General features: G+C 40.6%; 1 protein-coding gene across 1 annotated transcript in view; it reads right to left on the bottom strand.

Moving 5' to 3' along the window:
• LOC123609868 overlaps window positions 1-24,181 on the bottom strand; it is a 225,929-nt gene that overhangs the window by 120,622 nt on the left and 81,126 nt on the right. The window contains exon 9 of the mRNA XM_045500895.1: window positions 23,504-23,737. Coding sequence (XP_045356851.1) covers window positions 23,504-23,737 — 234 coding nt within the window. The remainder of the gene's footprint in view (window positions 1-23,503; window positions 23,738-24,181) is intronic.

Below are 24,181 nucleotides of genomic sequence, written 5' to 3'. Positions count from 1 at the left end.
AACAGAAAACCTTCAAGTGCTGCTTGTGCTTTATGAGGAGGGTGGTCAGAAATGACAATAATTCTCACTATAACAGAAAAAACGCCGGCTAAATTACAAAATTATGCATATTATTGAACCCACTGGGGAACTAGGGCACAAAGAAATTTAGGGAAAACTAAACCTCAGAGAAGGGTAAGCCCTTCATATATGACCTTGGACTAGAGGTGGCTTTTAATCTTAGGAAATAGATGAAGAAGCAGACTTGTCACTGGGTAGGAGGCTTCACAAGTAAATGGAGAATCTAGCTGAATGTTTAGCCATCTTGGCCTAATGTGGAATACTGAACACATAGGAGTCTTAGACGCAGAACGAGTCCTCATCATCTACCAATTCTCAACCTTAGCACTTGTATCCAGCGCTCGGCCGCATGTGAGTAATTGGGCCCAGGGTGAGAGCCAAAGGGAGATCTCCAGTGGCCCATACATCTTCAGGCAGGACGAGGGAGCAGGGCAGAAGCCTACAGTTACACAGTGCTTGGATACCAAACCCGACTAGAAGGAGGGATTTTTTACACCTCAAAACTTTTGAAAACCAAGGATGAATTAACACTAACCAAAGCTACAACTTAACCCCAACTTAGCTTAATTCTAACCAGAGACATCATCCCCTCACCACAGCTGCCTGACAGAGACAGCTTTTTAGTGGGGGATAAATATCTTCTACTTCAGTCTTTACAGTTCATTTATACACCATGTTTGGCACAAGATGCAGCCACAGAAACAGGAACATGTGATGTCTAGATAAAAGATAACGGCCAATGGAGACCAACCCACAGCTGACCTGGCTGGTAAAATTAACAGACAAAGACATTAAACAATCATAATTAGGATAAAGAAATAAAGGAAAAGATAGAAGTAAACCATGAGGAGGAAGAAACTCCAAGAGGGAACTTTTTAAAACTTCTCTAAAATAATAATAATAATAATAATAGTTACTTTTTTAATAATAATTTTCTTGAAAAACAATAAAGTACTTTGAAATGAAAAGTTTATTGAGTGGACTTCACAGTAGAAATGGACACAGCAGGAAAAGGATGGATGAATTCTAAGAGAGATCAAAAAAATATCCCAACTGAAGTACAAAGAAAAAAAGAATGAAAAAAGAAAAAAAGAAATTACCAGATCAGGGCATGTGAGACCCGTGGGATAATAATGAACACACTGAATTGGAGTCCTGAAAGAAAAAGAGAAAGACAATGGTGCAGAGAACAATTGTGAAGAGACGGTGGCTGAGGATTTTCGAAAATTGATGAAAGACATCAACCCACAAAACCAAGAAGCTCAGAAAACCCCAAGAAGACAAAATAAAAGAAGGAAATAATACCTAGCTTATCAGAGTCAAGCTGATGAAAATCAGAGATAAAAGTCTTAAAAATGTAGAGCCATCTATGATATGTAACAGAAAAGTTTATTATTGGCTGTCAAAGGGCCAAGTATGGTCAGGTATCCTTATTCCCTCATTGTGAACTCCTGGATGTCATATAAAAATATTTATATCATATGGAAAATTCTACTTTCATTTTGTTGTTGTTGTTCTGTAGTCTGGTCATGTAAAGTTACTTCGGTCTCTGGCACTAAACAAAAAATTTGCAGAAACTTCTGTTAAGAATAAGCTCCACTTTTTGCTTCTTGGGTAGGCTGGTTCTTACCTAATTGACATCTTTTTATCAACTTATATTTATCGTATAACTTGTAGTTCCTTAGCATCATATTAAAGGCCCTAATGCACCCTCACCACAATCTAACTTTCTAGCATTATTTCACAATAAACATATATTATTTTAATTAAATATAATTAAATAATAATATAATTAAAATATCAAATATATACAAATAAAGTATAGTCAAAATTATTTTCTCAGATGTCTGCCCATCACACACACACAAACACACACACACACAGTCTGTTATCTTCTCACAACACCCTTTTGTCAGGCAATCCTTCTTCCTCTCCCAAGTTTTGCTCATTATAACCAAAGTATCTTGAACAATACCTTTGAGGTAACAATTTCTAATCTACAGGTTCTCAAGCAGAAGTACAGGCAGAGATGGCCTGGACATGGGCTAGGAGCCTTACACATTTTCATAACAATTACTAAGATGTTCTCAGAATTTTAAAGTCCCTAAATGTAAAGGAAATAATAACAATAATAAGAAAAGAGGGACAAATACACAATGACTTCAGAAAAGGGCATTTTTAGAAATTTTGTTGAGGAATACAGGTAATCTAATAAAGGCACAGGTGCAGATACAACACAAAAATTGAGAAACCGTGTTATATCCGACCCCTTGCTCTGCTAGAAATCTGTTGTATAACATGCAAGACAGTTGCTCATTCTCCATCTGAACCCTACACTGGCTGATGGGAAGGTTTGCCAATTCATGAGGTAAGTTAATGCCTGCAGGAACAGTTCTAACTGTTAGGAAGCTCCAATCACTCCTAAGAAGCCATATTGTCATTAATGCTGTTTGTCAAATATTTCTAATATTTTCTGTTCATCAAATATTTCTAAACATATGGTAGGGTTGCGCTTCCTAGCTCCTTTGTGGGTGGGTGGGCCCTTGAACTAGTTCTGTCCAATGATCTGTGAGTGAACATAACAAGTATCACTTCTAGACCAGAGCGTTTATTGTTGGTTCTAGACCCTCCAGAGTTCTCTTGTTCTGTCCTTTGTCACAGTGACAAATGATGTTCCAGACAGCGATCTTTCAATCAGTCTTTGACTCAGAATGAGAATGGCTAAAACAGAACCCCCAGCTTTCCTAAAGTGGACATGGAGTTTAGGTGAAAAATAAGTTATATTGTATTAAGCCACTGAGATGTTTTGAGGGTTTTTTGTTTGTTTCTGTAGAATAACCAAGCTGAGGTACACTGATTCATTGGCCTGCTTTGTATTGACTCAAGTTCAGTCTTCGCTGTTCTATCAAGATGATTATTATGACCAAAGAGCTTCGAGCCACCAGTCTCAGTCACCAGAGATAAAGTCAGGGATGTAGTGGTTTTTGTCAGGTTCATGACCAAGTCAATAGCTGAGGAACATGCAGATACTCATATAATGTGTACCTCCATAGAGAAGTAGAATACTCAATAATGCTTATGTTGTTCAAGGTAGGTCGACAATGGGGCTATCTGCACATTTCTTTGCTTCCAATTCTTCTAAATGCACCTTAAATGGTTCATTTAGGTGCATTGACTTTAACTTGACCTTAAACATGGATTACTTCAGTCCTCATTGTTCAAACCCATTCCGTTTAAGTGCTTTCCAACTTTAAAAGAGAAGCTATATATCTTAGTGGTTAAAATCATGGGCTTTGGCCTCAAACAAACATGAGATCAAATACCAACTGATCACTTACATAGGTAACCTACCATCTCAAGATCTTGATTTTGCCATTTATTAAATGCTGGCCGTAGTAGCATTTAGTAGTGGAAGAGGAGGGAGGACAGTGGTGATAAAGGGAAGGCGGCAGCTACACAGACTGGGAAGTGAACTAAACAGCGTCTTCTAGGACTAACATTCAAAGAATAAGGGGAGTCCAGGAGGTAAAGAAATACACTTAATTTGCAGTAGAAATAGCAACATGTTCTTTCTGAGGCAGACAACTCTGGACAGATGATTGGGAACTGATGCCACAACCCAGGGTAACCTAGGTGATCCAGTGAAAGTTTTATAGTACCATTGTTTTCCTTTCCAGTCCCTCAGCCAAGATAAATAAATAGGCACATTAGTTCTAATTCCCAGTCTTTCTGCTGTGGGATAAAATAAAGTAATGACTCTTGGAAACTTTTCTTGGACTAGGGATCAAGGACGGAGGGTGGTAACAGCTATAATAGTTTCCGAGAGAAAATCTTCCTTCCCACACCACTGGAAAACCACGCACTCTCAGGTGCAACTGTAGTATTTCTAGTTCCCTGTTTTAGAAAATTGATTTCCTTTGGTTTTCCTTAATCCTAAAAGGTAGTATGTCAATAGTTGACATTTATCGGAAGTTGATGAAATGCAAGGAACCCTTTAAATCACTTTACCCTTGTCAACTCCATCACCACATAATTCTAAGAAGAGGATTTTATTATTAGCTCCATTTTGTGAAGGACACAAATGAGACAAAGAGATTGAGTTCAAGGTCACACAGACAATAGATGTCGACGGTAGGGCTAGTATCTGACTTTTGGCAGTCTACAGCAGGGCCATTCAGGATATGCTTCCTGATGTAGGAGGTGCTACAGCAAAAAGCCTGCCTTGGATTCACGGAGAAAAGGCTCAAGGGGATTCTTCTCTGTCCTATTTACTTCTCTTCGTGATTCCTACAAACTGAGGAGCTAGGGCTCTTTCTCCACATGTTTCGGCCTGTTCTCTCTTAAACGGTTCACTTTGAGGTCAGGCATTGAAAGTACACATGGGACTGACCGAGAAAAAACATTTTTTATTTCAATAAAACCCCATTGTCCAGGATCCTTAATTAAAGAATGAGTTCTTTCTGAAGGGCTAGATTCACCAGATAACTTACAAAATAGTAATTCTGAACAAAAATCTTCCTGAAATGGGGTCACAACTCTATGATCTCTCAAAACCTCCAGTCCCGGATCTAATTTTTTGACTTCTCAACAACAAACTGTAATCATCTGAGAAACATCAGCAATCATACAATGACATCCTCAAGGCTCTAGACTAGCAGCACCCCAAATTTAATTTGTTTAAGAATTACCCAAGGGTGCTGATGAAAAATGCAGATTTCCAGGCCTCGTTCTCATCTTGAATCAATAAGTTTGGGGTGAGTCTCAGGAATGTGAATTTTAACAAGCATGCCAAGGTAAGGTGATTCAGGTGGTCCTTCAGACCACACTTTGAGTATCACCATCTCATATGGACACAAAGATAAGACAGATTTGTGTGTCCTTGATCGCGTGACTTACACAGCGTAGGGCAACCACCTTTCTCTTGAAAATCAAACTGATTCAGACCTGAATAATTACAGGCTAAAAAATATGACCTTTCCTCCATTTCCCATCACATGTGACTGAAACCAAAAAGAAATATATGGCATGCCATCTCATTATATCGAAATTCCATTACCTGACCTCAACCTCAATGTGTCATAACTCATCTCTACGTGCTACTCAAATGTTCAACTAAGAATATTTCACTCCAGGGAGATGGCAAAATCTAATTGAATATTTTAATTTAGGAAATTCAGTTCTGGGATTTCCACACCCCCCCCCCTTTTTTTGACTGTGAAAACAAAAAGTTGAATTTTCTTTTCAGTTTCTCCTTGTTAGGCAAAAGATAAATTTCCCCCTCATTGTCCCTGAGAGTTGAACACATTGGGGAAAAATTGGGCACAGCCCATTACTTTTACAAACCCCAGTGACTGAGCCTCAATGCACAAAAAGATGGCATTTCTGAACATCTGCAGCATGATTAGATCAAAGACCAACAAATTAACCACAAATGGTTTTACAAAGGAGCAGACAAATGCATCATTTGGAAAGGAGAAAACTTTTGGCAATAATTGCTTATCAACATTTTTCCTTTGGGCAACCACTTTGTACCAAAGACATCTAGTAATAATAGTCATACCTATGCCACATTTTCTATGTTACAAAGTTCTTAAAGGCATATTATCACATCTGATCACGTCAATCCTTTTATATAATTGATATTAGCCCATTTCACAGGTGATGGGGAAAAAAAGATTTAGGAAAGTAATGATTGGCTCATGTTTCTCAGGTACTAAATTGTTAATTTGACTATATCAAAAATGATAATCCAACTTCACTATTTCTTTCCATTCATTCATTCATCCATTCACACACATTTTATTAAATGTTCATACTGCACTTAAGCACCATTTTTGGCACTGAGAATAAAAATAATTGAATAAAGACAAAGAAACTTCTAGTTCTCATTAATCTATAATCTGATGCTGGAAGGGATAATCAATAACACATCAGACCATTTTAATAGCAATAAATGCTCTAATTTACCACTACTGGTATTGAAATAACAAAGATAAAATGGTGATGCACTAGAAAATGACCAGAGAAGGAATAAATCTGTTAAGAAAATCTAGTCTAAGACAGTGATACTTAACCTGAAACCAGCCATGCACAGTTGAAGGAGGAACCCTAGTAGGTAGGAAGCCACCACTAATTCAGTGGCCCTACGACAAGAATGAGCTGGTTGTGTTCAGAGAATGGAAAGTGAGGCTGGAGTGAAACCCACAAGGAATTTGGATTTTATTCTAAATGTAATGGAGAGCCACTGGGAGATCTTTTTTTTTTTTTTTTAACATTTATTTATTATTTTTGAGACAGAGAGAGAGCATGAACAGGGGAGGGTCAGAGAAAGAGGGAGACACAGAATCTGAAACAGGCTCCAGGCTGAGCTGTCAGCACAGAGCCCGGCGCGGGGCTTGAACCCACGGACCGCGAGATCATGACCTGAGCCGAAGTCGGCCGCTTAACCGACTGAGCCACCCAGGTGCCCCTGGGAGATCTTAAGCAAAGGCTTGACATGATCTGATTTGCAGTTTACTAAATAGACCCTTACTGGCCCTTGAGTTCCAATGATGATTTTGTTTGACCAGAAATCATTTCCCTGCTCCCACCATGAGCTTTCAGAGACCCATCAGCTGAAAAGTCACTGACTATTGCTTGGTAGGAAAAGATCACTGGCCCTTTTCTTCACACTTAACAGGACATGCGACCTTGGAGAAATTCCTTAACTTTTCTCAGCCCTTTGTGGCTCCACTCGGTGTTCATATGAGAATTAGGGCCTTAAAAGTAATTGTAAAGCATTTTGTGTAGATGTTGAAACATTAAAACATATCCCCTCTGAATGTGAGTGAGTTCAAATATAGAAGCAAGTTTCTCCTCTTCAGAGAATTCAGAATGATTTGATTGTTGAATGGCATGCAACGCGGAGAAGAACTACTATTTTGTAACTAGGGCATTCTTAACTCTGAATACAGCAAATGTGAACAGATGTAGAGAACAGACACAAAGGGCGAGGATGGATTTATGGCACGTCAGAATCATTTCCAATAAAATAAAGAATGTGAATCTGCATAAAACACCAAAAACAGTTTCGTTTTGTTTTTTTTGTTTTTTTTTTTTCAACGTTTATTTATTTTTGGGACAGAGAGAGACAGAGCATGAACGGGGGAGGGGCAGAGAGAGAGGGAGACACAGAATCGGAAACAGGCTCCAGGCTCTGAGCCATCAGCCCAGAGCCCGACGCGGGGCTCGAACTCACGGACCGCGAGATCGTGACCTGGCTGAAGTCGGACGCTTAGCCGACTGCGCCACCCAGGCGCCCCCAAAAACAGTTTTAAAGTTAAAAACGTTTCAACTAAAAGGCAGGCAATAGCTGACTATTTAAAGTCTGCACTGGGGGCGCCTGGGTGGCTCAGTCGGTTAAGCGTCCGACTTCGGCTCAGGTCACGGTCTCGCGGTCCGTGAGTTCGAGCCCCGCGTCGGGCTCTGGGCTGATGGCTCAGAACCTGGAGACTGCTTCCGATTCTGTGTCTCCCTCTCTCTCTCTGCCCCTCCCCCGTTCATGCTCTGTCTCTCTCTGTCTCAAAAATAAATAAACGTTAAAAAAAAATTTTTTTTAAATCTGCACTGAGACTCTGGACTTTTTAGATTTGCTCGTTTTAGAAATATTTGAGGGGCACCTGGGTGGCTCAGTCAGTTTAGCGTCCCACTTCGGCTCAGGTCATGATCTCACAGTCCGTGAGTTCGAGCCCCTCGTCGGGCTCTGTGCTGACAGCTCAGATCCTGGACCCTGCTTCGGATTCTGTGTCTCCCTCTCTCTCTGCCCCTCCCCTGCTCATGCTCTGTCTCTCTCTGTCTCAAAAATAAATAAAAACATTAAAAATTTTTTTTAAAAAAAGAAATATTTGAGACAGCCACATTTCTAGGTGCTAGATACAGCAGTGAACAAAATAGACCCAACTCCTACTCCCAAAAGGTTTCCATTCCAGTGTTATCAAATATTCTTAAGATCTTAGCATGTACTGTAACAGCCTCATTCCTAAATGTTAGTTTACTACATGATACAAGATCTGTCCTCCAAAAGTACAGGGAAGAGACTCAAAAGAGAGAGAGAGTTTTGGCATTAGAAATAGAAATAAGTCTGGTAAAAATAAAAAAGAAATATAATGGGCATTGATGAGTAATTTAGAGAGAGAGAAAAACCAATATATCAGTTCTTGCTGCTTCCTTTAGGGTGGATTGTGAACCTCGGTGTTTACTCTGTGGGGTTATTCACACCTGGGTTTCAATCTCAGCTTCAAACGTATGGGCAAATCCTCGTGTCCAAAACCTCAGTTTTTCTTACCTGCAAAATGGGTTTAACAATAGATTGGGTGATGTGAAGTTTGCATTGATAGTGTATATTAAGCATACGGTGAAGAAACTGACACACTGTAGATACTCAGTTATACTTACTCTTCCTCTCTGCGAGAGGATATGAGGCACAGTGATAAAGTGATGGCCTTCTACACTGATGGCCTTGAACCCCTCACACCACTTAGTAGCAAGGAGCAGAGGCAAAAGAGCATCAAATAAATGTAACGAAAATTGAGTTGTCTTAAATAAATCAAGGATGGATTAACTAATACTTCTTGAAGGGAAAAGCCGCAGAAACCTAACTCAGAGGGAAACAGAGAACGTTCTACATGGCAGATTATTATCATAATGATAAAAATAATTAGAGCAACCAATTATTTCCTACATGTAACCCACTACACTAAGCGATTTGTGCACCATATTATTTAATGCTCACAAAACCCCTATGAATTAGGTATTAGATTCCCATTGTACACATGAGGGAACTGAGGCCGGCGAGATTAAGTGTTTTCCTAAAGTGCTGAGCACTAGTAAGTAGAAGAGCCAGACCTTGGACAAGAGCAGGATGCCCCGCGACCAACCACGCCATATGGGAAAAACCATCTGCAAATTCCGTTCCCACAAGTCTGGGGGCCCTCTTGACCAACAGAAGTGACCTGTCCAAGAATTGACGAGAAAAAAGCCCTCCTCCAACTGATATAATGGAAAACTTTCTAAAGCTGCATGCTATACTCCAGGATTGTTCGTTACTAATGGTAATAATCAATAATCAATAAAAGCAATGATGCTCAGGCTCTAAGTGTCCTAAGACTGCCCCATCTTATGAGTTACTAAAATCATTTTATTTTTTTGGTATTAAATGTCACACAGAAAATAACCTCTTGCAAAATGTTGGGTTCATCATATTTTAAGAATTAATACTTCAGGTCATTTTAATCAGTTTCTGATATATGCAGTTTTCAGAAAGCACTTCAGGGAAGAACACTGTGGCCGTGACTAATAATGACAAGAATATGAACTATATTCTTCATATACATATTGGAATCAGAACGTTACTGAAGTACTTTACCATCTTAAGTATTTAGGAAGCTTTAAATAAAAAATAAATTTGCCTAGTTCACTGAAATTGAGCATCCTCTTTTCAGGCATAAAACATCAAACTTATTAATTTCATGGCTATATTTTAAAATGAGTGCCAGTATCGGTTAGCTGACTACATGATAAGTGTCTTAAAATTTCAAGAAGAGGCACTAAATTTTTCACAGTATTTGTGTTTCATTCTCAATGTAATAAAAATATGCCACCCTTTTAATAATGAATAATAGATTCTCAGTTTGATTTACATGCATGGATTAAATGTCATGTTTGAAAAGTTGCTATTTTATTCATATTGGATTTCCCTCCAGTAAAACAAAGATGGTGCCCATCTACTACTATAATAATGATACCTTGCCACACTGATGTATAAATATTAACTGGTTGATAGACTTCTTAAAATTCTATAGATACATGAAATAGTCTGATAGTACAGTGAGTCTAAGTCAGGTTTTCTGTGGAATTTCTGAGGTAACTATTTGTGCCCTACAATTAGCCAAAACTTACCTACATATAATGTGGCTACGCCAAAGGAATAGGAGAGCCAGACCCTATTTCAATGATGCCGGATTTACACATAGAATTCTAAAAGGTTAAAAGCTATCATTACTTCTTCTTTCCCACTGGGAAAAAAAAAAGGATAATTCACTGTCACCGGTTGTTCATGAGCTCCTGTACTCATTTTCTTGGGCTGTCATAGCAAAGTACCATAGGCTGAGTGACTTAAACAGCAGCAATTTATTTTCTGGCAGTTCTGGAGACTAGAAGCTCAAGGTCAAGGTGTTGACAGGGTTAATTTTAGTTAGTCTCCCTCACATGGTCTTCCAGGGTGTGTGTCTGTGTCTTAAACTCCTCTTCCTATAAGGACAGCAGCCATATTGGATTAGGGCTCACACTAAAGACCTTGTTTTAACTTAATTACCACTTTAAAGACCCTTTCTCCAAATACAGCCACAATTCAGGAGATATAACTCAGTCCATAACGGCCCCCTCTCTATCCACTTTCATCTTCTACACCTACCTTTTTACGTGTAGATAGCATAACTAAAGGACTAGCCAAGATCCAAATGCCTTTTGGGGGATCCAAAGCTAAACTTAGAAATAAAATGATTATTTTCCCCTTAAGCACACAAGTTTCAGTGTGTAATAGCCACCTACACAATTTACAGAGAACGTCCTGACTTTATTCCTCCAGCTCTTGATATACTTGGTCATATATACTTGGTCATATAAGGGGCTAAAGAAATAAGTTCTTCAGTTACAAAAATTAATGCAAACATTAGTGGCTTGAAACAATATTTTCCCATATCTGCCAATTCTGTGGATCAAGAAAAGAGGCATGATTCGGCAAAGTGACTCATCTGCTCCACACAGCATCAGCTGGGGCCACTGGGTGGTATTTCTCTGGTGGCTGACCTGAACCGGAGGGTCCAAGATGGCTTCTCTCACAAGCCAAGCACATTGGCAAAGACAAAGGGAAAGCCAGACCCAGTTCAAGGGCTCTCTCTCTCTCCTGTTGTTAACAAGGCCTCTCCTTCCTCTCTAGCAAGGTAGCCTCTTAGGAAATTTTTTACGTAGCACCTCAGGGCTCTACGAGCATGGTTTCCAGTAAGACAGGAAGTGAAGCTACCTGTCCTTTCAAGTCTTTTAAAACCAGAACTTACACCTAGAAAATGAGAGCATCTCTTCCATAATATTCTATCGATTAAGCAGTCACAGACTTCTCCCCCCACCTCTCAGACTGAAGGGGAGAAAACACGGAGCTCACTTTTCAGGGGGGGAACGGCAAAAAAGTTACAGCCATCTTTAATCTACCACAACAGGTTATTGGTAATTGAATGAATGACAATATGCAAAATATATTATGCAATACAAATAAAATTAATCTATTTGTCCATGTACATTGCAGTGACCTTTGACTAACCCAGCAACTTCCATCTGAATTAACAGCAAACATCAAAGATTTCCAGTAACTCGAGTAAGCTAATGTGAATTCAAGAACACTACTTGCCAGGTTTTCAAATTTTTTTAACTCTTTTATTATGTATGCTTTCTCCTAAGTTTGAAGTGCTGATCTATTTATTTACCGAATCTATTTTTCATTTCTACAGTGAATGAATAATTTAAGCAACTTAGGTTAGATGGCAATGATTAATAAAAGGATTTAATATGGCTGCAGAATAGACACACATGCTTTCTGAGAACTAGACTTTTACATATAGTTTTAAAATTCTATGATTTTCTTAATAAAGAGCTTATAGTGGCATTCTATAATTAGAAAGGCCGATATAGCTATTTTCACTTAGAAATATCAAAAATAATCTGGAGAACTGTGTACTTGGTCTTTAAAATAACCAAGTTTGCAGTTACTATAACAGAAAACAGATGTATTTGTGGAGGTCCCCATGCATGCCTATGTACACTGGGAATTCTTAGAAGGCATTCTACTTGAGAATGAGCTTTGTCCAATTTGGCCATGCTTCAAGGAAGGGAGTTTCTGAGCTCACTTCTCTCTTTAGAAAAGTTTTACCTAATGGGGCGCCAGGGTGGCTCAGTCAGTTAAGTGTCTGACCTTGGCTCAGGTCATGATGTTGCTGTGGGTGAGTTCAAGCCCCGCCTAGGGCCCTGCACTGACAGCTCAGAGCCTGGACCCTGCTTCAGATTCTGTCTCCCTCTCTCTCTGCCCCTCCCCACTCACATTCTGTCTCTCTCTATATATATCTCAAAAGTAAATAAATATTAATTTTTTTTAAAAAAAGAAAAGGTTTGCATAAAATACTGCTTTTGAATATTAAAGAAGGGAGAAAATAAAAAATAAACATAAAATTGTAAAATCATAAAACATTGATATGTATTTTCTTATTCATTACCAGTGATGGGCTCCCCATTTATAGGTAATGTGAAAATAGTATCTCTTTCTCTGAATTGATGGGTCTTCTCAGCCAGGTCTATTTCAATTTTAGAAGCTACTATTACCACGATTTGACTCTTAAGATTATCTTGACATTTCCTTGTACTCATTTTTGGTAAACTGAGTTTACAATAAACCTTGTTGCATCTCTATAACCAAAGTTCCACATTTCATTTTATTTTGTATTTTAGAAGTATCTATTGATACTACGGGGGTGCTGGGGTGGCTCAGTCAGTTGAGCATCCGACTTCAGCTCAGGTCGTGATCTCACGGTCCATGGGTTCAAGCACCACGTCAGGCTCTGTGGTGACCGCTCGGAGCCTGGAGCCTGCTTCAGATTCTCTGTCTCCCTCTCTCTCTGCCCCTCCCCCCGTTCATGTTCTGTCTCTCACTGTCTCAAAAATAAATAAACATTAATTTTTTTCTAAAAAAAGAATACCTACTATGTACAAATACTGTATGCTTCAAAAGACACAAGAATATGATATGCCCACTGCCCTCAAACACCTGAAATCTTGTTGGAGCTCATTCATGCGTATAAATGATAACAAAAGTGATTGAGTCTGGGATTTGAAGGATATGTAGGAGTCACCCTTGGGGACAAATGCCCAATGGCACACCAAACTTGTAGGATATATAGAACTTGAGTATAGCCCGAGCTAAGAGTGTGCCTGGGCTCATAATGGGAAGTTGGCTCTGATTAATGAGGGTAATCAGACTATGGACAGAAGCTGAGGCCATATTACCAGTCTCTTTGAATCCATGGCAAAGACTTTGATTTATCTTAAGAGTAATGGGAAGTCAACCTATGTGTTAAAAGGAAAGTGCTAGAGTGAGGTGATGGAAAGACCGCTTTCCCTAATGACGACCAAAGGAACATTGATCATGCCCCTGGGGTTAGTGGAAAGCCCTTTTTAGAGGCAGAAGGTAGTTGAGTAGCCAGAGGTACAGAGCAAGGGTTTCATTGCCAACATTTCCTTACTAAGCTTTAAGATCTTGGGTATCTAGCATCATTTCTCCAAAATGCAGTTTCTCATTTATGAAATAGACATATTAATGTTTATCTCACTTATTTCTTTTGAGGTTACACGCCATAATATTAGTGAAAACAGAAAATTCTATCTTGGTCTAAAACACCTTACTGGGGGCACCTGGGTGGCTCAGTAGGTTGAGGGTCCGATTCCTGACTTCAGAGCAGGTCATGGTCTCATGGTTTGTGACAGCAACAAAGCTTGCTTGGCATTTTCTCTCTCCCTCCCTCTCTGCCCCTCCCCGACTCACACTCTCTCTGTCTCTCTCAAAAATAAATAAACATTTTTAAAATAATAAAAAAATAAACCCTTTACTGGTTTTAGAAAGAATGGACTTAAGATACAAATATTGTACACAATTGTTTATCCTCTTAAGTTTTTTAAAAATGTTCATTTATTTTTGAGAGAGAGAGACAGAGTGTGAGCGGGGGAGGAGGAAAGAGAGGGAGATACAGAATCCGAAGCAGGCTTCAGGCTCTGAGCTGTCAGCACAGAGACCGACACGGGGCTCAAACTCGGGACTGACAAGGTCATGACCCAGGCCGAAGTTGGACGCTTAACCAACTGAGATTGGGCACCTGCTCTAAGTCTCATCGCTAAGCAGATTTTGGAAACCAGAATTCAATTCCAGGTAAAGAGCGCACACTTATCCACCATCCTACCACGTTCTGGTTCCCTTTATTTATTCTTCCCATTTGAATATACAAGAAAACTTTCTATGGAAGTATTTCCAAAAGATTCTTTTCGAGGAATTAAGAGGTATTGTCCTTACCTTCATCCATAGACAAAGCCTCATTCGGTCACAAATTAGTACAGAGCAGATCCTCTTGAAAGTAAGAGACTAATAATCGCCTGCTCACTGCGATTCTGTCAGGTGGAAGCCTGTGTGGTCGTCACATTCTGTTCTAGATATTCCTTTTCCTGTAGCTTCTTTGCTGTGGTGTGCTTTTAAATACCATCCAATCAAAGGATGGCGTGTGTCTGGCTTCTTTCTTAAATCCTCCGATAGCCACAACTTACCGTAAGGCACATTACTTTTTTGCCTTTAAACTAGCATTCATAGAATTTCATCATGCACACGCTGACATGTGATTCAAACAACAGATGTGCTTATCAAATACAATGGGGTTAAGTACCGTCAAAATTGAGTGATTTCTTTCCCCCCTTGGTGACACAGACACTCTATCCAAGACCCGGTTTTATTTTCTTTGTGGTGTCGGGTAATGTGAAAAATGAAATATGGAAGCCCAAATTGAAGGAAACCATGGTCTTAATGGAATCATTAGAGAAATTGTTCCAGAATGCTACATCCTTCCAGAAATAATAACCCTGTAATGTCAGCAAATTCGGAGTCAGCATGGGTTACCTGCTCCATACAGACAGCCTGGTCACGTTTGTTAGAGCTGCCTGAAGGCTTAGCCCAACTTGAGAACATGACCTTTCAGAATTGTTTTTTAATTCATTAATCAATGTTCTTTGCCTGAATTCTGCTGGTTTTGTTTCTTTAACCTACCATCTGTATCATTTTTTTACATTTTATTTTAGAGAGAGAGAGAGAGAGTGCTTGAGTGGGGGAGGCACAAAGGGACAGAGAGAGAAAGAGAGAATCACAAGCAGGTCCCACACTCGGAGCAGAGCCCAATGCCAGCGGGACTCAATCCCACAACCCTGGGATCATGATCTGAACCAAAATGAAGAGTCAGAAGTTCAACGGACTGGGTCACTTGGGCACCCCTGTATCATTTAAGTTGGCCAATGTCTGTACCCAATAAAGATGAGAATTATAAGCATAGCAGTTTTATCGAATAATTAACAAAATGTTCTTTCAGCTCAGATACTGTTGCTAAAGTGCAACAGTAACGTTTTTGTCATATTTAAATATATTTAAATACTTTAAGTGATAATGCAAAATGCTTCTCATAGTCATTACAATTCTTAATTTATGACTTTAGATTTTTACAAAGTACTTTGATTTCTCTTCTCTTTCAATTTTCCCTACAGCTCTGAAGATTCCATGTTTATCTACCCACATAGATTAGAATATTAGAAACCAAGTACGACGGAAGACAGTAAAATCTTTCACCAAGTTTTCAAAGGATCAGTCCAATTTTCTTAGAATAAGATTTTCCTTACATAGTGGTTTTCTATAGTACCATTTCCTATAGCTTCTCATCTTTGTAGCTGTAAACAAAATGAATTTTCATGCATATATGAGTGGTCGAAATCAGTGCTTTCCAAATTTGGTGTACATATTGTGCAAGTAGAGATGTCTTAGCCACAACTCTTGATTTAACTTTGAGTTCATTAGTTGGAGAAATAATCATGTAACTATACAAATGATACAATCATTTATTCCGTCCTCTGCTATCCAAAAGCTCTTAATTGCCTAACAGTTTATCCAAACTGAATAGTAAAGGCATACTGTTTATTTAGTATTCCTTTGGAAAATTACAAAACGTTTCAAATATAGAGGATTCAAAAGAATAGTACAAGATGACATCAGTTCTTTCGCTCTTCCTTGTCTTGAGAGATATTCCTTGTTAGTTATTTTAGCAAGGTTCTATGAAGGATACATGGGTTCTGGATTGAACGGAGTCCCCCCCCCCCCCAAAGAAGCTATATTGAAATCCTAACCCGCAGAATCTCAGAATGTGATCTGATTTGGGAATAGGAGCTTTGCAAGTTTAACCAAGTTAAGATGAGGTCATTAGGGTGGGTCCTAACTTATTACGACTGGCGTCATTATAGAAAGGGGAAATTTGGACACAAAGACAAATGCACACAGAAGGAAGATGATGTAAAGACACACGGGGAGAGGGTCATGTGAAGACAGACGATTGGGGTGGTCCATCCACAGGCCAAGGAGCACCTGGGGCTACCAGCAGCGAGAAGAGAAGCATAGGACAATTCTTCTCTAGCACAGACTGAGAGAGCAGGGCCCTGCTGACATCCTGCCTTCAAACTTCTCGCCTCCAGAACTGGAAGACAGTAAAATCCTTTTTTTTAAGCCACTAAGGTTACAGCCTTTTGTTAAGGCAGCTTTAGGACGCTAATACGGTATTCTTGGCAAAAGTGTTTCTCTTCATCTGGACCATTCCCTACCCTAACTCTTGAAGGTAAGTTAGGTAACCATGTTCTTAAAATTTCTCCCATGGCACTGAATACGTTGTGCAATTGTCCTCAGACTTCTCTAATTGCCGTCTGCTGGTTCATCACAATGTGTCTACCTGTGGATTGATTGTATTTTCTCCTGCTCACAGACTTTTGCTCCTTGAATCTGAGAGCTTGGGTTTTCTAGCAAGTCCAGGAAATTAATACTTCGCTGAGAAATTAACTCATGTAATGTGTATTCCCTCTTTCTCTCTATTTTCTGCTCCCGGAAATATTATAAGAGGCACGTGAGACCTTCTCCCAAATCACTTCACTTTTTCCATCTCTTTATCCCTTAGTGGTGCAGTCTAAGCAAGGTCTTAGCTTGCCATCAGCTCTCTCCTCAGAAGGTCTAATCTATATTATATACCTTTTGAGTTTTTGATTTCAACTACTATATGTTTTCCATCATAGTAATTCTATTGCTAGATTAACAGGAAAAATATTTTTTTAAGTTTATTCATTCTGAGAGAGAGAGAGAGGGAGAGAGAGGGAATCCTAAGCAGGCTCCATGCTGTCAGCGCTGAGCCCAACACAGGGCTCAAACTCATGAACCATCTCATCATGATGAAACTGAGCCAAAACTAAGCATTGGATGCTTAACCAACCGAGCCACTCAGGCACCAGGCACCGGCAGCCCTGGAGAAATAAAATTGTCAGCAAAGCCTAGAGAAAGAGGAGTTTCTTATTTCCCTATTGAGAGCAGATTCTTTTCTTGGTCTAGTCCTTTTCAGACTAGTCTTGAACATCCTTGATTTATGCAGGAGACTTTCAACACTCCAAAGCTAATGGGCCCAAGACCTTATACCTCCTGAATGGTCACTGAAACCTAAAACTTTAGATACCCAAGATTGATACTGTCTTCCCCCCCCCGCCCCATCCAAGGCAGCCATAACCTCGGATTTCTCACTTCCCTCTCTGATTTTCAATTTCCTCTTCATTTCTGATAACCAAGGAAATCATTTTTCTCTCTTAGGTGTTTATCTGTGCATCTCAGAGCTATTTGCTCTTATCACATCTAGAATTTCCAGGTGTTCATAGAACCTAATCTGAAAACAAAACATGCCTTTGACTCCTGATTCTGGCAGAATGGTAGACTAAGATAATCTGCCTATTTAACTTAGTTTATCACCCTGCCAAAACTGAAAGACAAAAGGCATATTTTTTTTGGCATATATCTTCTCAAAGACCCTAGCCTGTTTGTCGTCAATGACCACGATCCACAAAGAAGGCGATGTTTTCTATACGAAAGATTTCCAGGATAAGTGTCAAAGGACAAGCAGGTTTCAAATGTCTCTACCAAGGAATTATTCAAACTCTTCAAAGAAAACGAACCCACATTTAAAATCCATAATTTAGAGTATTCAAACATTTTACACGAGGGGACTGGAGCTCAGACTTGTCAGTTAACTCATCATTTTTGACCACCTCCGCTCTGCAAAAGGAGAAAATCAATGTTAAGATGTAAGTTTATTTAAACAAAATCCGAGTGACGGTATCTGGAAGTCACATTTTGGGAGCTTGGGGGTGATACTACCTTTGGGCTCGCCAATGTGTCCACTACCTCCCTCAGGAGACTTCTCCAACCCTATGAGCAACCTTTTCACCTTAACCTGCAAATATTTGCCTCCTGGCACAGCCTGACGCCAAAAGGGAAGCCAGCTGTGATGTGTAACATTGTACCCTCATCCCAACATCCATTAACCGTGTAACCTTACAAGTGGGTAATGCAGGCATTTCCTCAGCAGACTAGGTGCTTCTGTAATTTACCCTCCTTCCCGGCAATGCCTTCTCAGTCCCTCCTTTCCCCATGGGAATAAGGGACCACTCCTCCCCCCTTTCCCCCCAGTTACCATTTGTAAGGTACCCTGCCCTCCCAAATGACCTTATGAAGCCAATTTCTCCTGTTCGTGGAGTTACAATAGAGATGACCCTGTCTTAGACTTCCATTTTACCGTATTGCTTTTTTGAAGACTATTGATTTATTTTGAGAGACAGACAGAGTGACTAGGAGAAGGGGCAGAGAGCGAGGGAGAGAGAGAGAATCCCAAGCAGGCTCCGCACCGTCAGTGCGGAGCCTGATGCGGAGCTCTAACTCAAGAACCGTGAGATCACGACCTGAGCCGAAAGCCAAGAGTTGGACGCTTCACCGACTGAGCCACCCAGGAGCTCCTTAGACTTGCATTTGAAAATTAGGGACAAAAATGTCTTAAGTGTCCCTATATCAGTTACATACACAATGCACATTTATGCATTCCCGTATGTGTATTCCTATTATTAAAAGTATTATATTTCTGGAAAACTTGCTGTTTTAACTGTCAGTCTCCCACACACTGCTAACAGAGCGACTGGCAGGCAGAATTGTGTGGTTAGTGAAAAATTTGCTGTTATTGGGTAGAGCCCAGTGGAATGAACAGGGCTTTGAGCAGCAGAATTTTTATTCTGAAATCAAACAGCCTCCGATGACTTCTCTTTCCTGTCAAGTTCTGGAGGTTTTGGTGCTTTTCTTGTGTTGGTTTTGTCCTGAACTGTGTACTTTTCTTATATACACTGAATGTGAAATAGCCTGGTGTATTTCTTTGGGGATCCAGGATTTTGTTAGGTGATACCAAGGGATGGATGTAATTCCGTGACATTTTGTCAGGCTGTTAAAGAGTAAATTTTCCTTGGCTGTGGCAGGAGGTAATTATTTTTGTTTGTTTGCTTCTGACACAGGGGAAGAAAATTTGGGGTTGTTACTTCGACGATTCCAAGATACTTTTTGTTCTTTTTGGCAGGAAGGGAAAAATGCATTTTACTACTGAAAGAAGGACCAGGCTCTGATTTCCCCTGCAGACTTGATGTACTTTTTAGCCCTGTGACTATTTTTTAAGTTTGTTTATTTATTTGGGGGAAGGGGGCAGAGGGAGGGGCAGAGAGAGAGAGAAAGAGAATCTCAGGCAGGCTCCGGAGTTGTCAGCACAGAGCCTGACACAGGGCTCGATCTCTCAACCCTGTGATCTTGACCTGAGCCGAAACCAAGAGTCGAACACTTTACTGACTGAGCCACCCAGACACCCCAACACTGTGAATGATCTTGCAACATGAATCACATAGTGGTTTTGCCCTTCTCCCTGAAGGCGTCCTTGGGGCACCTCTTCATCTTCTAGTCCCTCCTGGCATTTGAACTGTAGCACACTCTGTTAGGAACCTCCAACAGCATGCATGGAATATTCCCAAAGCAAACACAGCAATATATGTGGCTTCTGCACTCAGAGTTCATGCTTTGATGGTGGCAGACGGGGATGGGCATCTAAACCAATAATAACAATGATAAAAACGCTCGTATCTCCTTTTACCATAAAACAGTTCTTTTTATTATTTTTTTTTATTTTTTTAAAATGTCTATTTATTTTTGAGAGAGAGAGACAGAGCATGAGCAGGAGAGGGGCAGAGAGAGAGGGAGACACAGAATCTGAAACAGGCTCCAGGCTCTGAGCTGTCAGCACAGAGCCTAATGCGGGGCTTGAACCCAAGAACCGTGAGATCATGACCTGAGCCGAAGTCAGATGCTGAACCGACTGAGCCACCCAGGCGCCCCATAAAACACTTCTTAATGAAGATGGCTCTAGAAAGCAAACTGAATAATATGTTTTGTAACCTATCTCCATGCTTTACATTTTCAGATACTTAATTAAAAGGCACAAAAAGAATGTACCTGCCTGTTAGGTGTTGATTGAACTCTTTTTTTTTTTTAAAGAAAATAGCTAAATTTTGGGGCTCTGGGTAGCCCATTCGGTTAAACATCTGACTTCGGCTCAAGTCATGATCTCACAGTTCAAGGGTTCGAGTTCCGTGTCGGGCTCTGTGCTGACAGCTCTGAGCCCGGAGCCTGCTTCAGATTCTGTGTTTCTCTCTCTCTCTAACCCTCCCCCCACTCATGCTCTGTCTTTTAGGGACCCCTAGGTGGTTCAGTCAGTTGAGGGTCAGTCACGAGCTCAGGTCATGATCCCAGGGTCATAGGATCGAGCCCCACATCAGGCTCCTCACTGATCGTGAACCTGCTTAAGATCCTCTAAATAAATATTAATATTAATTGTATAATATACTGAAATTTTGGGTAACACCACATTTCTGAAATTTCCCTGAGGTGATAGGTAGGAACCAAGACCTCAGCTCAGGGGTTAAATTATGCTTGCTGCTTTCTTAGAACACGTCCTCAAAGTCTGGTTCCACAGAGACAGTGGGTTCCCCCAGAGAAAATGTCCTCTCCCTACCTACCCTAGACTAACTTCTCTCACAATTATCCCACATTTCTTCACAAAGCCTTTGGGATCAGTCATTAGAGGAAAAAAACGTTAACCGACATTGTTCTCAAGCAAAGGTTAGTTTGAAAGTTACTTGAAATATGAACATGTCATAGATATTCAAATGAAAGTCCACTGGGGAAACATTTATGGGCTCCACTATCAAAGAAACAGAATAATGATAGCAATAACAAAAGAAGCCTCTGAATTCTGTGTATTTCCCCAAGTATTATCTCCACCATTTCTCACGATGCATCTGAGAGGCACATATTTTTAACCTCATCTCACAGATGAGCCAACTGAGAGTTGACTCCCCAGTGAATGTTTTTCAGCGGGACTCCTTTTCTCTCAGGAAGAATTCTTTCCCAGGGAAGAGTTCCAGTCTCTTGTTTGAAAGAGACCTCTGGTGTTCTCACCACCATCAACACGGCCAATTCTCCAAATCCTATCTGAAGTGGACTGTGGACACACCTTGGGATGAAGCTGTGACTTTCACCAAATGTCTATTTTGTCTATTAGGCTCCCGGCGGTAAGCAGACTTTGTTTTCTTTGTTTTTGAAGCCCCATCAACTTCTTCTTTTTTTTTAACGTTTATTTATTTTTGAGACAGAGAGAGACAGAGCATGAACGGGGGAGGGTCAGAGAGAGGGAGACACAGAATCTGAAACAGGCTCCAGGCTCTGAGCTGTCAGCACAGAGCCCGACGCGGGGCTCGAACTCACAGACCGCGAGATCATGACCTGAGCCGAAGTCGGCTGCTTAACCGACTGAGCCACCCAGGCGCCCCAAAGCCCCATCAACTTCTGAACACAGAGGTCACCTGAGACTTTGCACACATTATTCAACGGCGTGGCTTTTATGGATGCTATAGGTTTTCTTTTCTTTTTTTTTTAAATTAACATTTATTTATTTTTAAGAGACAGAGACAGAGCACAAATGGGGCAGGGGCAGAGAGAGAAGGAGACACAGAATCCGAAGCAGGCTCCAGGCTTTGGGCTGTCAGCACAGAGCTCGACGTGGGACTCGAACCCACCAGCCGTGAGATCATGACCTGAGCCAAAGTCAGACACTCAACCGACTGAGCCACCCAGGCGCCCCATATGTTTTCTATTCTTAAAATTCACTACAGAGTTGTTGACCATTAAAAAGAAAAAAAACAAAAGACAAAAACCAACCAACCAACCAACCAACAACAACAAAAAAAAAACACTATCCTCAAGGGTCTTAGATATCTAGAAAGTAAAGGTGGCAAAAAAATGAAGGTTGATAATTCTCTTCTCAGAACAAGTAAATAATGACAGCCTACGTGTGTAGTTTATAGATCTACCATACAGAATGGCTCATTTTTTACAGTCTCGCCTCTTATTTTAATTTTTTCAGTTGGTCAGAATAAATACAAGACATTATCTGCAGAGTATATTCATGTGAATAATGGATTACAACCCTTAATGAAATACCACATGCTAAAATTAATTAAAAGGATACCTTTTAGCACAAAACCTAAGGGGAAATGGAGAAAGAGAACACACTCCTATCTATTTTAGAGAGAAATTAGCTTTTCTCTTAAATATCACTCTGCAATACCTATATGGACCCTCAAGATGTGTGTTTTACTCTTTCAAATTAATAGTGTAAAAGGCAATTCTGTATTTGTGGACAGTCTGTGTTCATGCTCAACGTCCAATGCACCAGCATATGGTAAGTGTCCCAGGACTAACCCACCCTCCTTATTATTATTATTATTATTATTATTATTATTTTATTTTGTTAACATTTATTCACCTTTGAGAGACAGAGAGAGACAGAGCGCAAGCACGGGAGGGGCAGAGAGAGAGGGAGACACGGAATCCGAAGCAGACTCCAGGCTCCCAGCTGTCAGCACAGAGCCCGACAAGGGGCTCAAACCCACAAACCATGAGATCATGACCTGAGCTGAAGTCAGACACAACCTACTGAGCCCCCAGCTGCCCCTTCCCACCCTCCTTTCTTTTTTTTTTTTGTGGGGTGGGGGAGGGCTAGAGTTTCATGGAACATGCCCCAGACGAGGCTGAGCCTTCTCTCTGCTTCCAAAGGGAACTTGATGGTCTCCAGCCTGTTTCTCATCCCTGCATCCAGGGTCACTGGTTAACCTTACCCACCTTCTTCCTCCTTTACTCAGCACTGTCTCTTCTAGAACCCCTCCCTATATCCATAATATATTTTCTGAACAATCCTTCCAACTTCTCTTCTGGCCTCAAGCTTGGTTCTCACCTAAAATCAGCATCCCTGGCTGCTTACACACTTATCCATGTACTACACGCCCAACAATGTACATCATTAATCACTCAGCATGTAAATCCTAAAAAGGAGGAGAACTAGACCAAGCATCCACCATATATGTGGTTGCTAAATAAAGACAGCATTTCCATTTTACACGGGACGTAGGGTGTCCCTTTATGGTCCACAACACATGCTTGGTGCATAGTGGGGGCTCACTGGGTATTGGCTGAAGGAACGAATGAATGAATGCAACCCTTTCTGTTCACTCCGCAAAGTTGAATATCTCAAGCCCCATGAGTAGAGACGAAAAGATGGATAGATAGGAAGAGTGAGGAAGCTACATAAAAAGGGACATGTGTGCAAAAAGGCCAGCTTACCACATAAAGGCTTTCATGGAAATAGAGCCCCAGATCATAAAAATTTCCATCATGCCTCACTGGGTGTGTTCTGGTCTTCAGCTGCTCCGTTTGCTGCCACTGGAAGACACAGCCACCTGGTCGACCAAGCAGGGACACCCTGAGGCGGTAGGAGCCTCGGGGAACCTTGTTCTTGAGGCCTCTTGCACATTTTATCCGTACTTGAAGATGCTGAGGCGCCTGGCCGCGCTCAACCTAAAGACAAGGCAGGTCTCCTGAAATACGCAGGAACTGGATGAAACCACACAATTAGCCACAATGCACTTCTTGGGGGTGGGGGGAAATAGACAATTATTTTCGCTCAACCTGTAATTGTCAGGTATTAGCAATGATAACAGAGGAGGACACACGATATATAATTAGGAGGTCAAAAGGCAAGCCTGCCAATTACGCCAGGGGAAAGGTTAGCCAATTTTTAAGCATGGTATGTTAATGATCTGTGACATCAGAAACCATTCATCTATTATAATAAGATAGAATTAACAGGATACCAACACTTCTGAAAACCACACATCGTGCCTCTTCGAGGTATCTGGGAGGGTGAGTATGGGCCGTGAGTTTCAAACTCAAGAGTTTGGAAGGCAAAAACCCTCACCTCTGACACTAATCACAGACCACAGGATGCCGTAGGAGAGGAAA

This window comes from Leopardus geoffroyi, chromosome B2, assembly GCF_018350155.1.
Source record: "Leopardus geoffroyi isolate Oge1 chromosome B2, O.geoffroyi_Oge1_pat1.0, whole genome shotgun sequence".
In the NCBI taxonomy this organism is placed as follows: domain Eukaryota; kingdom Metazoa; phylum Chordata; class Mammalia; order Carnivora; family Felidae; genus Leopardus; species Leopardus geoffroyi.
This window is presented reverse-complemented; position numbering and strand designations above follow the sequence as displayed.